Source organism: Telmatherina bonti (genome assembly GCF_933228915.1).
Source record: "Telmatherina bonti genome assembly, chromosome: 12".
NCBI lineage: Eukaryota > Metazoa > Chordata > Actinopteri > Atheriniformes > Telmatherinidae > Telmatherina > Telmatherina bonti.
Window position 1 is genome coordinate 26936562 of NC_136610.1, and position 15077 is coordinate 26951638.

The following is a 15077-nucleotide window of genomic DNA, read 5'->3' on the forward strand; positions in this document are numbered from 1 at the left end:
CACAGCTGTGAATAGCACATGCGTTGTCTCCGCTGGTCATATTTTAACTTGACAACAGATCCTCTTACAGTGGTCAGATGATGAAATATCCTCACATCAAAGCAATGACTGATGGGCAAAGATACAGGCAGCACATTTAAAACAATAATAGAACAATAGCATAAGTGGTAAATACAATAGATTAATAAGAATGTGGGGAATAAAAGTATTTACAGTCTAAACATCTGAATGGATTCAATTGCCTGCACATATTGTCATAGTTTTATTAACTTTCAGATGCAAATTGAAGGATATTTTGTTAACTACTATTATTTTATGTATGTCTTAGGAGGATATATCCAATTAAATGTTTTTTTTCCAAGGACTGTATCATGCATTGTGAATGTAACTTAGTCAATTCTAAATCAATATGACCAAAACTTTCCACCACCCCTACTAAAGAAAACTCAAATAGTCTATGTATGTTTGATTTAAAAAGAGAGTGCATGTTAATGTGTGTATGTGTGTGTGAGAGAGAGAGAGAGAGAGACAGAGAAAGCAAGACAGAAGAATCCTTTTGATTTTTTTTCTTTTTTTTTTTTTTTTTTACATTTGACCATTAAGTGTTTATGAAGTCAAACACAAAAACCTGAAGCATCCCTTCTAGGTCACTTTGCCTTGCCCATGATGAGGATGCTCATGAGGAAAACCATGATGAAGAAAATCCACATGAAGAACCTGTCCATCACCTTTGCTATCTTCTTCCATTCAGCCCCCTTGGCGCACATGGCCCTCTGTTCTCGAAAACAGTTTGCGATGTACTCCACATTGCGCACCAGCTTGGTCTCCATGTTCGGAATGGTGCTGCTGTGGCTGCAGAACACACAGGGACCAAAGGTGACGGTGGGACCTTGAGGCGGAGGTTTTTTGTCTTCGGGGCAGCAGGGACACTTCTGGTCATTCAGATAACACAGAACTTTCTGGTCGTCTATACAGCAGTCATACTTTCCTGGTGCAGAACTGTGGTTGTTCTCCTCTCTCATGATGTGGTGCTGGACCTTCGCTCTGTGATGCTGTTGCGGCTTGGAAGGCTGACTTCTGGCATTTTTGTGACCCTGCCGGATCTCTTGCCTGTGGTGCATACCAGGTTCACCATTCACATGAAGGTGGGAGTTGATTTGCTGGTTACAAACATCATCCTGGAGGAAATGTGGTGATGAAGAAGAGGCAGAGGCACAGTTCTCACCCACTTCATAAACAAAGAAAATCTTGGACATATAGTCAATGATGAGGACTTTTGCCCAGTGTGGAACTGGTTTGGCCTCTGCGCCACAGAAGTGAATGTTCATGATGAAGATTGTGAGAGCTGTGGAGGCTGTGACCATAGTCATTGTCGCAATATAGTACTTTCCTGTGTAACAAAACAGAATGTGGACAGATGGTAGGGAAGGTTAGAACTCCCAGAGAGGCAGGTTATTTTCACAGATGTCACCAAAACATCATTTCATTGAGTTTTTATCACCATCCCAAACAAAAAAACTCCTACCTATAAGCGGCACACTCTCTGAGGGAGGCATGCTCTCTGCTACCATTAGCTGGAACACAGTGAGAGCCAGGAGAACCGTCACCCCAAGGGAAACCTTCTCCCCGGAGTCGGCAGGCAGGTAGAAACCAAGAGGAGCCAAAAAGGAGATGAGAAAGCATGGGAGGAGGAGGTTAAAGATGTAAAAGGAAGAGCGACGCTGCAGGAGCACTGTGTACGTGATGTCTGGATACGGGTCAGAGCAACAGCCGTACATTATGACATTTTTGGTGGCTGGCATTCCATGGCACTCCCACTCCACATTTTCCACAAAGTCTGACAGGTCACCGCTGTCCATGCCCATGATGATGTCTACCTGGTATAAGGTTAAGGACACAGAGAAAGCACATATTTTCCAGATGAAAAATAGGAGTTAAATAGCTGACCTCCTTGACAAAAAAAACCAAAGTATACATTTAAATGTATAACCACAAAATATTATGCACGAGTTTCTACCTGGTTGCCATTGTAGGTCCAAGAACCAAATGTGAGGTTACATTCCTGGCTGTCAAATGGAAAATAGGAGACATCCACAACACAGGAACTCTTGGTGATCGCAGGCGCATCCCAAGTGATCTCTCCATTGTAGCGCAGCCTCACATTGGTGTCCATTGGTCCTGAGAAATCATCATCGGCTCTGGAGAAGGAGAAAGTTGACTCAGACAAATCAAGCGACATCATTCAGAAGGGACACAACTTTGTCAAACCGTGATGTCATCATATATGTGTACAATGCTGCCACTGCATGCAAGTGGTTTCAGTCCTGCAAGTCATAATTCATTTTTAGAGCATTTAGCCAAATCAACTGTTCTCACATGGATGGGCTGATATAAAAATGATCTTGTGATGGGTGACGTACGGGCGTACTTGTTATAGAGGACAAGGTCAGGCCTCCACACCAGGCTGCTGGGGATGTGGATGACATCTAGTCCATCATAGTCTTCTTTATTCCACCTCAGGTAGGCATCATGCCATGTCTGCCGGATCCACAGGTAGGCAATCAACACCTGGTTCCTTTCGTCCTTCACACACACAAAGTCACAATCATACAAATGGGTATATCACATTTGCAAAAACACTACTGTTTTTAATTTATGTCATCATTTACTCTGTGGGTGTAGATAATTCTGACAAAAATTATGGCTTTCAAAAGTGTTCATTGCCAGACTTTCTTTTTTTGTTGTTTTTTTTTTAGAACTTTCTACATACTTACATACATCACTTCAATCTCTGATTTTTCTTAAAAGGTGCCAAAAAGACAGGTATAAAATCAAAACACAGATTTCCAATGATTTTTTTGAGTCAGTGGAATTTAGGGGACACACAATGAAAAGAATAAAATAAATGAACATTTCCTCAAGGATTTTTTGGCATTTCTGCTTTTGTGACAGCACAAACAAGCTTCTTTGCATTTGACTTTGTTTTCCTGACTATGTGATGTCTGTATTTTTCATCAGTTAGAAGGTCATTCATCACTGTACTTATGCAGTTTGTTGTGATTATGGCTGCAGTTTTATCAGTTGTTAGGATTTCATTTTAGATCATAATCAGTTTTTGTTTTTTTTTTAATCAAACACACCTTTGGTGGGCAAAGAACATGACTTTCACATCAGCTGTTCCCATCAGATAAGGTAAAAAAAAAAATGAATGATTCATCCAGAAGCTGCCTTAGACTTTGATTTTTGTGAAAATGACTCAGGTCAGGTTTCCTTTTGATGACTCCTACTTCTACTTATTTTGTCTCAGGTTAACCCACAGCAGCTCTTTTGCAGTAATATTTTTGTCCTTCTAGATCTTTTCTTGACCTCCCCGCTGACAGTGACCTGTAGTCTTGTTTTTGCAGCTTCCTTTTGTGAGATGTCAGATGTTGGCCAATAATTAACTCACAGACAGCCACAAGCACAGCCATTTTAAGGCTTTTAACAAATTATTAACGTTACAACTTTGGAGGTTTATGGAATTTTTTACCTGCTTCACAAAAATCATTTTACAAAAAGAAATAGTGGATTAATGTTTAAAGTAAAACACATTTAGATAGTGTAGTAATGGATATATTTACCTTTTTTTTATTATTATTATTATTCCAGAGATCATTATAATGAGTACAAAAACAGTCAATAAATGCAAAAAGCTACATAACAAAAATAGCTTTGTGGGAGCCCATCCTGCTCTTCTTCTCTGCTGCTCATCAGTGCTGCTGCACATACGCCTCAGATTATCACAACAACTGAAATCCAGACCTGCCTGTCAATATCAGGTGAGTGAGGGCCCATAACATAGTCGCTTTGGGTAACTAGACACCCCAACACACACATACACACACACTCATTGTCTGTCCCCTCATTTGTATCTACTCAAACGTGAATGACTGACAACATCAGATATCTTGATATGTCACAGACATGTAGGTGGAGAGCCGGTTTTGTCTCACCAAGCAATCAAACACACGTTCACAATGCAAGTGCTAATTCAATGAGGGGTGCTGCGGCACTGATCCTGAACGGGAACCTGAACCAACTGAGTAACTATAGGACCCAGTCTGTACAGTCACAGTGCTGCCTGTCTTTTATTAACATCAGCAGCTACAAATGCCCACACTGCACTTATGAAAAACCAGAGGAAAATGTATTAAAATAAAGACAAATAAACTTCATGTTTTTGTTTTAGGTTCTTGTCAATCTATTCTATCTAGTGTTCTTTTTTTATTTGCATGATTGTACCAAGTCAGATCCAACAGGTTTCATAACCATTTTTGTAGATGAATAAATCATTTTCTAGTTGAATTTAAGGTGTTTTCTCATTCTGTTATGGTATTGTTAAACTGAGCACGGTTTTCACAAATCATCAGCTGTATACTTATTAGTACTATTAGACAATTTCTCAAAGAAATTCTATCAATCTCAGGTCTGTTCACTCAGTGTTGGACAGTAATGATCATTTAAATTCTCGCTACTAACCACAGAAATGCATTTAACACTCAGAAGCTTCTACCCACCATGTCTTTGATCTGAGAAAGGGTGATCTGTAAGGTGACATTGAGGGCTCTGTCTGTGTCTTCCACAGGCCGCAAAGCACTGGAGTAATTCTCCATCAGATCATTGAGGAGCTTCTGGGCATAGTGACCCTGTGCACAATGAACCACTTAAAGTGGGAAAACAAGAGGTCATAGGTTATCTTCCAGCTTCTAAATTGCCACATATGCTTTATATTGTCACCTATCATTTTGTTGTTGCTTAGTCTATAATTTTATAAGGATGCCATTACTGCATGCTAATGATGACTTCAGCTTATTGAGTGGTGTGGACACTGTGTTTGCAGAGCAAATCAAACCAAACTAATGCATTTGTCACTACAGACTGTTCAGCTAAATGCTTTAAATGCTAAATTCATCTATATGGCAGCTGTTTATTTCAAATCCAAAGTGCTTAGAACATAATTACACACATTGCATTTATCACCTCTAGCCTTAAAAAGTTTTAATAAAAAAAAAAAACACACACAAACATTGTGACTGCATAATTTAAAAACAAATGCACAAATTTTCCCAACTATTTCACAACTCACCTTCAGGAAGAAGAATTGTCAAACAAATTATTGAGATCATCTTGAGTTTTTCAGGTTATCCCCAATTTAAGAACAAAAAAAAGTTCAAGCTCAAGCAGCAGTCAACTGTGCAACGTTTCTTTCCCTGTAAGACCTACATGATGCTCGTTCAACCCCAGTTGAACTCAGCTGCAGATAGCAGGGCCCAGTTCCATTTGGCTGTCTTCACAGCTCTAACCGCCTGGCAGGGGAGGCAGCATATCTGCTGCCTGAGACACGCAATAAAACTCTGGCTATCACATGGCACCAGCAGACCGAGGGAAACAGGATGCCCATGAATCATCGCCTTACCTCACACAGTGCTTTTCACCTGTCAAATATACAACCAGGTGGGCCATGCAGCAGAGTAATAGCCAATGTTATGAGCAGGAAGAAAGTAATACAGGCTGTATTGGAAAATGAATTACCCCTTTCATTAATTACAGTAAGAAGTGTTAAAACTAATAAATACAAAAAGTGATAAACTTGCGTTAAAATGTTTTATCAGAAAAAAAATGGATGCAGAATTCAAAAGGTGTTTAACTTAGGAAACCATAAATAATAAAGAACCATGTATTTTTCAGTGAACATGATTTTAAGTCACTTAATTGGAATCTTTCCAATTTTTAACACAAACACATAGAAAATTTAGTGCTCATGTCAAATCTACCAAAAGTCTGAATGAACCTGCAAATATGATTGTTATGAGATCCAGATAGTTTAAGTCCAGTCCAACATACGTTTGAGCAAATTTTTAATCTCAGCTCAATTACCATAAAACTTAAAATTGAAATGTAATCTAAAGTGCAGGACCTCAGTTTTAATGGTTGTCGTTTTAGCAGTGTCAATTCCAAGCTTCACTCAATTTGAGAAAATGAATCCAGACATTGTGAAATCCATATCACTTCAGTGTTGATGCTGTAATTGCAAGTAAATTTACTTAAACCATCAAGAGTGTAACAATTGTGCTTCTGTGCAAAGGATGTCTCAAAAGAAACTAACTGCAAGATGCAAAAGCCGTTCACATTTTTCATGTAAATTGGAGTACTTGTTCCATTTTTCCTGCAATGGTATTCCCTGTAGGTTAAATTTCTGTTTGTCTAATGTTAATTTTGGGCCTCACCCTGGTTTTTATTTAAATTTATGCAGAGAAAAATAAGCTTGGAAATAAATGTTCGCTCCGACACAGCAGGGGCATGATTTGGTCCTGTATTTATGTTCTATATATCTATATTTATCAACACTGACTTTAATTAATCATTCAAGAATATTTCTAAGATGCACAGTGTTGCTTTCCTGCCAGGGGACATAAAATACAGCACAACAAGAACATTTTTTACAGGTAAAATAATAATGACAACACATATTAATTTACACAGACTTTAATATTTTTATTTACAGATGAATCATTGACATATTTATCTGTTGGTGGATTTAATATGATGCAATTCTTCAATCTCATTTTGAACCATTTTTATCCAGTCATGTCAAACATTGTGTTACTGCTGAACATGATTTTTTTTTTTTTTTTTTTTTTCTCCCCCTTTTATATGTTTCTCAGTTTAAAAACAAGAATCCTGTGTATTCATGTTGGACACAAAAACCAAATAAAAGTTTTCTTTTAAAAATGTGGGGAGAGAAGGAAAGACGAAGAAGTGGTGGCAAAAACATGAGATGGGAAGAGGAGATGTTTTACAGGAGCTGCCATTTGCTGACTGCAGAGGGGAAACCTGGCACGATGACAAATATGGCTACTGTGTGAACACCTTTAAGACACTTAATAAGCAGGTTTCCAAAACACGGAATAAGCCAAACTACACGGTCCAATGCATTATGTGTTCACCTCATGCATATATCGGACAAAAATGGGATTGTCCTTGTGACCCCCCTCCCTTGTTTTTCCCTAAAAATGCATAATAACCACAATGAAATACTTTGCTATCCAAATGTGTTCAGTTATTAGCAACACATCTGTTATAAGGATCTAGAGTTGCCAAACACTATTAATGAAGAAGTGAAGATAATGGTTTTGATTACAGAGCTAGAAAAAAATTAATAAAGATGCCAATTAAAAAAATTTTAGGATTTGGCTTAATCCCTGTTTAGAAAACAGAACTGCAAGGGTGTCAAATCAGGAACAGGTCCCAAAATAAAAAAAACTTGAATGGCTTGACTTTGTCCTACAAAAGGTTATCACATATGAAAACAAATGCACTGCATAGGCAAGGATAAGCCGCTGACAGCCGCTTCTTGGACAGAGCCAGAAAAGCTGGGAGACAGACTACAGATGTGGGTGGGGTCTTAAGTCTGTTGTTTACTTCAAAGAGGGCGAGATGTGGCTGGATTTCTGATTGGAGCACAGAGTGGAATGTTGACTGAACTTAAAGAAACCAGAGGTAACAGCTCACAGAGCAGTCGATTGGAGTGTAGCACGGTAGAGATGATGAGTGCAGAGGAGAGATACCACACAGATGAAGAAGGGTAGGAGAAGGCGGGGAGTGTGTCCAGTGTGAAACAGATGGAGGAAGAGACACCTTCAGACAGCAGGAGTTTGGAGGAGAGAGAGTGTGTATGTGTGAACAGAGAGCGAGATGAGCATCAAGATGAAGAGCGTCAAAACTCAGTTACTGAGCAGGAGCTCTGTCGCTGTCTCCACATCCCAGGATTTTGATGACAACGCCACTATTACTGCATTCTGGAGAAAAAGAAAAAAACAGACAGCATGTGAAGGTTTGGATCTGCAGCAGAGGTTGGCAACGAAGAGCATATCAGTGATAGAAAGGGTTTCCAGATACATACTTTTTCAAAGCCCATGGCACAGAGTTTGTCTATTTTGCGTGTATACTCCGGACTGGAGACGGGAGCGCCTGCGTAGACGTGAGACCAGAGTCTCGCTGTCTGTTTAAACATCTCTGGATTTTGCTTGTACTGTGTGTTAAACATAAAAAGCAGTATTATGTTTGAGTCAAAGTATTTCATCACACTACTCTCAGGAACTGAAACATTTTATAATCGCGTTTAGATCTTTTCAACTTGTACAGATTTAGTTATATTCTTTAATTATCCTCTTTATAACATCCTATTTTCATGCATGGATGCACTGGCCCCTGTGGAAAATCTGATTGGACCCTGTAGTGCACCTTCCTTAAACACTTTGTCCACCTACGTTCAGTCACACTTTGTTTATATCTCATCTTTTTGTTTAAGTGTTGAAAGTTCCCAGATTATACAATAAAGGAGCTCTTAGCTCAAATCTCAATTTGTAGATATAACTGTACCTATAAAAAAAAATCTGAATAAACTTTAGGCTTATCTTTTATCCCCATTTTTAAAATGTGGCTTCCTATATGGCCCCTGACTAGGAAAAATACAAGATTTGAACCTCTTAACAAAACTAAAAATATTAATGAAAACTGTCACAAAATCTATCAGCGGTACTGCACAAGATTATGCTTACATTCATCATGTCAAATGACTAAAAACACGGTACAGTAAGACTTAGAGCACAGATATATGAAACCCAGAGGAACTGGAAGAACTGCAAGGTACCAGCCAAGCTCTCTTTAACGCTGCATGAGCCAAATGACCCAGTCATCGAGAGGGTAGATTTTCCATCATCATAGCATCAACTGGCATTAAAAAAAATATTTACAAATGCTGTTTGTCATCGTCAAAACACCTTTCCTTCCCAATGTAGTAATTTTCAGGTATATTTTCTGGAAGTAACCTAAGCTGACACCATGTCCAATAACTACTAAAAGAACATGCAAAAAAAAAAACCAAAGTTGAGGTTAAACATGCCACTGCTGACACTGAGAAAGGATTTAATTATTTAACATTAATGTAATTACCTGCATTTAAAAGCTCTAAATCTGTTTATTTTGGTGTAAAAATTAATAATTAAATAAGTCAAGTAACACAGACTTCTCAAAAAGATATACAAGCTTGCACAAGCTTATTTCTTTGCTTTATGCAATTTACTGAACTGTTGGGTGCTTAAAAAATTACTGACTCACTTTGTACTGTATAAATGATTGACTGAGAGCATTATTACACCTACAAAGTAGAAAAAAACTGCCCAATTAAAAAAAATAAAATAAAATAGGCAAATCAGTTTTTACGTCACTATGAAAAGTCTGGACCTGCAACAAGAATCTGCACCCTTCAAAGAGATCAAGAAAAGGCAATAATATTGTTGTAAAGCCCATCAAAGTAGATGTGCAACTATGGCCAGTGTTCAGTTTGAGCATTGAATGAGACATTTTGTAAACGCTGCAATAATTATAGGATAGTACTTTAATTCTTCTATGATATTTTAAAGGTCTGATGTAAAGAAAGCTCAACAGAATCTTCTGCATTTGAACAACTGGACGGCCAGTATTTAGGGGCCTTAAATTATTTAACACTCATTAAAATTACAGAATTAAAATCTGTCAACTGTCTGTACCTAATGTTCACTGGCAATAATTTGTTCATATTAATTTTTCTTTTTTTGTGAAGAGTGCAATTAATAAGCATTTGTCGTTTTTTTTTTTTTTTTTGTCTTGTGTATTTTACTCCCTTTTTTCTAAACATTATATGCAGTTTCTTTCTTTCAGCAAGTTCCATCTAACAGAGTATTAGGAATAAATAAAGAATCCTTATCAGGGAATTACTGTAGATACTTATGAGAGGTGTTCATATTAAGCAACAATGACTAGTGGTGGTACATCATATATTCAGGAAAATAAAATAATTCACAGTTAAAAAAAAGAAAAAAAAATACACACCCACCTGATTGGCTACCACAGCATCCTGTGGATCATCTGGTTCTGCAGCTGCCAGTAAGGCTTGTAATGACAAGAGGACTGTCCTCAGCGTCATAGCTGCTGCCCTGAAACAACATATTGCCATGTGTGACAAATTAAATGAACACAGAAAGACTAATTCATATTCTTCTACACAGATACACTGCATGGTGAAATTCAGCTATCACACTCTGTAAAAAGAAAAACAAAACCTGAGCAGGCCCATTTTGTTTTTCTTTCCATTAAAGATGAAGAACATATTATCCAAAGGACTTGGGGAAATTGTTCTGCTTTGGAGCATACTGTAGATGTTAAGAGGCACAGGTACAGAGGCTGCTTAAATTGTTAACATTTCATCAAAACAATCAATATAAAAGCAACTTTGTTTATACTGAAGGACATCAGTAGATGTAGTTGGAAATTGTAATCACAAAATATTTAGTGGCTATGCTCATGCATTAGCGTGAGATATGGAAAAAAAAAAGAAGCAGGGCTCAATGAAAGCTCGATAATAATTACATAAAGGGAGTTAAGGCTATGGTGCATAAACACTTCATTACAAACATGAATGCATTTAAAGAACCCAGCAGAGCACAAATCATAAGCACTGATCTGCAAAACTGTAGGCAAAAGGAGCATATGGGCAGATGAATCACGCTTCAACTTCAACTATTCCCAGCATGTGGTTTGAGCGCATATGTGCATGTATGTGGAATTCACCAGGAGGACATCGCAGGTCTACACAGAAGGCATGGGTTGGGTAAACTAATTAATATAAACCACCATATAATTTTGAGAAATGAGACATTTTATTACCACAATTTGGGAATTTGCAATGAACCCTTTATTTCTTGAGCTTGAAGTTAATGTTGAGTTTTTATTTTAATAACCTTCCTGTACTCCCAACTTCTATGGACAGTCATGTCTATTCTACTCTAATTAGGTTTATATATTTCTAAAACAACTTCTTTCCTGAGAGACAGAGCAAATTTACCATTAAAAGGTTAGATGCCACAGGTATTTGTATGCTCCTGATCATATAAAGTATGTCAGTATGTATTAGTACGTGTCATTTTGATTTTGTTTTGTTTTTTTCATTGCTATACTTTAGCTGATAAACTTTAAAAGTTCGGCTTTTTGCCTCTTCCTGCACTGTATTCTCATTTTATATTTATCTATTTGCCTATCTTCTAGTTGTTATCTTTGTAAATAAACAAACTGACAATTTATGTACCCTTGTTCTCTCCTAAACAAACAAATTGTATCCATTTTATTTTTTTAGTTTTTGTGAAGAACACTTTGCCATGTTTTTTTTGTTTTTTTTTATTAGTAAAAACTTTTACCCATAAAGAACTCCGTAATCTTTGGTGATGACAATTATACCACTAACTACAGGGCTTGCTAAAGAAAAGAAAAACTGCACACATTAAAGTGTTTTGCCTATTTGCTAATATTGTTATAACCTGTAGATAAACAAAGCAGTGGCCATGCCTTTGAACAGTATCATGAATATGCCATGACCATTACAATATCTGCTAAATAACGCACATTTGCCTCCAACTAGCAAGAGAAGTTTAGTTGTTGTTTTTCACAGTATTTCAGTGATAAAACAAAATCTAAACCTCTCGCTCCAACTAGCAAAAGAGGTTTAGTTGTTGTTTCTCAAAGTCTTGAAGTGATAATAGAATGGTTGATTGCAAAATAATCTTTCCAAAATATGGACAGCTTTACAATTTTCATATTCAGGTAAAATATTCTAACAGCTCTACACCTGAATCACTGTATGGAAACAAGATAAGAAAACCTATAATAGCCGTAGAACCCCTCTCCATCTGGACCTCATGCCCGCCAATCCTAAATTGTGTTATTTGTTCGTGTTTTGTAGTTTAATTTTTTTGTAAGAAATCATATAGATTTAATTTTTCATTCAAATAGTAGTTGAACTGTGTTTTTAGTCTTTGACTGTATATCAACTTATTTTGCTTTTAAAATGTCAAGGCTTTACAATCACCTTGTATAATTTATAGTTGATCTTGTGGTAGCTTGTAGTAAACCACCAAACATGAGTCGATACGTAAACAGTTCCACAATGACAAAAAAAATGATGATCCATTTTTCAAGAACAAAAACTATCGTTCACGACAAGCTGACAATAAGGTTGTTGCTGTTTTTGTTAATTTAACTGTCAAAATGTTTGTTTAAACCTTTTTTTGTACTTTGTGCATTCAAAGCTTTTACGGTTATGAGTCATGATTATGATGGAAACCATGCAGAAGGCACACCTGTGTAATAAATGCCCATTCCAAAGAACCAACATGTGTCTGTGATGTTGTGAATAGAGCTGCACATATAGCTTTATTTTGCACTAAATTATTTTTAATCAATCTGAAAAATTCAAATCTATATTTAGGCTAATCAAGTCAAAGTAAACCAAAAGTTACATATTAAAAAAGTGTTCATGTCCAATAACTTATACAGCAGGAATGAGAAGCAAAACAAAATTTAGTACAGGTTTAATCATAAAAAAATTTCACACACAAGACTAAAAATATGAAGAAGCATGAATGCAAAGAAAATCTGTACATATTTACTCACCACTGATCTTTAAGAATGTCCAAACATATCGCACCTGTGACTGAGCTGATGTTGGGATGCCAAATTTTTGTGATAAACCGCACCTGAGTTATTGAATACATAATTAATCAATAAAATATTTAATTGGACTTGCAAAATAAATTAAAATTTCTTAAATTAAAATACAAGAGAGGTCCATTGCCAGTGGCAAAAACAGTAATGAAACCTTACCTTGGGTGGATTGAATGGATACGTCTCTGGAATTTTAATTTCTAGCTGATATCTACCTCCTGTACAAGATCAAAACATTAACAGGATACATTTTATGAATTGTTACAGGGAGTTTTCAAGCATGCTAAAAGTGCTGCTAGATGTTTTATGTTGCATGATTAGAAAGGCAGATGCTTTTGAATGAGTAATCAGCAAGGCCTCTTGGTTGATGTCAACTAATATCACATTTCAAAATTGTGCAACCATGCATTTTGAATAGCAGGCTGAGTCTTTAAGAGCCCCTCACCTTCATATGGCGTGTCTGGGGGACCTGCTATCTCTCCTTTAAGTTCTGTGAAGTTCTCATCCACCAGATCAACTTTTATCTGGTTTTTGCTTGTCTGCATGGGTGAGAATTGAGGAAGAATTAAAACTTTAGGAGACAGACTATAATCTTAAAGTAGCATGCTGTCAAACACAGATATTACAATCATAAGCTGGCACCTCACCCAACACAAGGAAAAGTTAACCTCAACTTGTATGCACACTATATGTAATGAAATATCTAATGAAGGTTGAGGTGAATGAAGGCAGAATGATCGTGGCACGTGTAATGTGCATCTTCATTACTGCATGGGAGATAACACCCAAACACTCTTTGCTATCTTGACCAAGCTAACTTTACAACCACGGCAGGCATGGTAAGTTAATCAATGATGTTAACGAGGCTGGTTTAAACCCCGTAACACTCCCAAAATGCGATAAACAACGTTGAAGCAAACCACTACTTTCTGGGCTTTAACCTCCACACAAAGTGGCACAGTGTTGGTAAGCTTTAGTAGCAATATGTGAGCATTGCCGTGACATAGACAGTTAGCAGAAGCTAGCAGCTCGGTGATTAGCTGAGACAGCGACGCGTCATTCTCATTCAGCTAAAGAATGAGAAGAAATTATAGCCTCAACTTGAAGTGACACGCGTGATAACCTACCTCTTCGCTTTTAAGCACCTCCTTGAATTCTCGTTTTATCCTCTGAACTGCGATGTTGGCCATGGTTTCCCACTTGTTACCCGTCTGGATGGGGCCTCGTCGCCGTCCGACCTTTTAGCTAACACTAGCTTGTTCTAACTACAGCAGTTCCTCACTTTTTAGATACAGACTCCAAATAAAAGCTGTAGCGTTGTTCCTCGTTTTGCCGTCAGCCCCTCCTAGTAGTGTGAGATTAAATTAGTTAAAATAGCTTAAGATGTATCTATCATGTCAAATGTGCAACACAATGGTTGGTGCTATAGAAAACATTTTAATACCAAACTGCATGCAGCCTGGGCAAGAGGGAGTCATGTGATCTGAGTCAGCTTGAACCTCTTCTCTCATTGGTTGATTCGTTCACAATTAATTTTTTTATTATTATTATTATTATTGTTATTATTATTATTATTGTTGTTGTTGTTGTTGTTGTTGTTATCATTATTATCATTAGTAGTATTATTGCGTGTCAAGGTAAAATACAGAAAACAGGTAATATTCACATTTTATTAGCAACTTAACTTATTTCAGAACAGCCATCAACATACACTATTTTACTCACTCAAAAGTGCTTTCAGACTAAGTTACAGTACACTGGTAAAGTCTTTTCTGTTTTGATGTGTAATATCACATGCAGTCTTGTGAATACTCAGATACATTTTATTACACAAGTGTAAACAGCTATTTGCATCTCATGATCCCACTGAAAACATATATATCTCTTTCACACAGATTTTACAAAAATCAAAGATAGGTGCCACTGGTTGTTTCTTTTGAGACACTTAAACTGGTACTGAGAAAAGTATTTATTTTGACTAACTAGAAAATATCTATATATAGAAATCCATAAATATGTAGATGAAGTCCTCCACATGCATTTCCACTTTTGCTTCTTAACTGGACACAGTTATGAAACATATGTTTTTAACTTAACAGTTTTTAACCAAAGGTAGGCTCTCGTTTCATTCACTAGGTGGCAACATTGTTCCATGATAGGAGAATAACCCAGTCAGTGGCAACATAGAAAGGATAGAACAAAATACATTTTTAAATGAAGCCACTAAAACTTGGCTTTATAAAGTATAAGAAAAAATTACTACCAGCTGTTAAATCTGAAAATAAATTATATCCAACTTTCACAACAAACTGTAATTAATTACAGAACTACAAGAATAGTAGACATGTTTTCTCCCTGTTGAAGATCCCAGCTTCAATCCACAATAAATGAAACCATAAAGTGTGCTGCTTTATGTTCAACTTCATAGCTCACATTGGTTTTTAGGTTTTGTGAAACAGAAACAGTGAGCAAGTTAATGCATATGGATAATGATAAATACA

General features: G+C 36.9%; 2 protein-coding genes across 2 annotated transcripts; both read right to left on the reverse strand.

Moving 5' to 3' along the window:
- Positions 1-647: 647 nt before the first annotated feature.
- LOC306763627 (neuronal acetylcholine receptor subunit alpha-9-II) lies at positions 648-5165 on the reverse strand (the record flags this gene model as incomplete). Its single annotated transcript, XM_079250487.1, has 6 exons — positions 648-1390; positions 1526-1877; positions 2018-2198; positions 2429-2583; positions 4557-4702; positions 5126-5165. The coding sequence occupies 6 exons, from the start codon at positions 5163-5165 to the stop codon at positions 648-650; spliced, it is 1617 nt and encodes a 538-aa protein (XP_079106613.1).
- Positions 5166-6529: 1364 nt separating this feature from the next.
- Positions 6530-14022, reverse strand: ube2ka (ubiquitin-conjugating enzyme E2Ka). Its single transcript, XM_079250306.1, has 7 exons — positions 13704-14022; positions 13022-13115; positions 12736-12794; positions 12526-12608; positions 9917-10016; positions 7943-8071; positions 6530-7838 (listed from the first exon to the last, which is right to left on the reverse strand). The coding sequence occupies exons 1-7, from the start codon at positions 13764-13766 to the stop codon at positions 7764-7766; spliced, it is 603 nt and encodes a 200-aa protein (XP_079106432.1). The 5' UTR covers positions 13767-14022; the 3' UTR covers positions 6530-7763.
- Positions 14023-15077: the final 1055 nt, after the last annotated feature.

Bases quoted from the DNA above. Each gene is read 5' to 3' on its own strand.
- ube2ka (XM_079250306.1), bottom strand. From the start codon at position 13,766: ATGGCCAACATCGCAGTTCAGAGGATAAAACGAGAATTCAAGGAGGTG. The intron at 13,116-13,703 runs GTAGGTTATCAC...TCACCCATGCAG, and splicing joins AGGTGCTTAAAAGCGAAGAG to ACAAGCAAAAACCAGATAAA. The intron at 12,609-12,735 runs GTAAGGTTTCAT...TCAATAACTCAG, and splicing joins ATCCATTCAATCCACCCAAG to GTGCGGTTTATCACAAAAAT.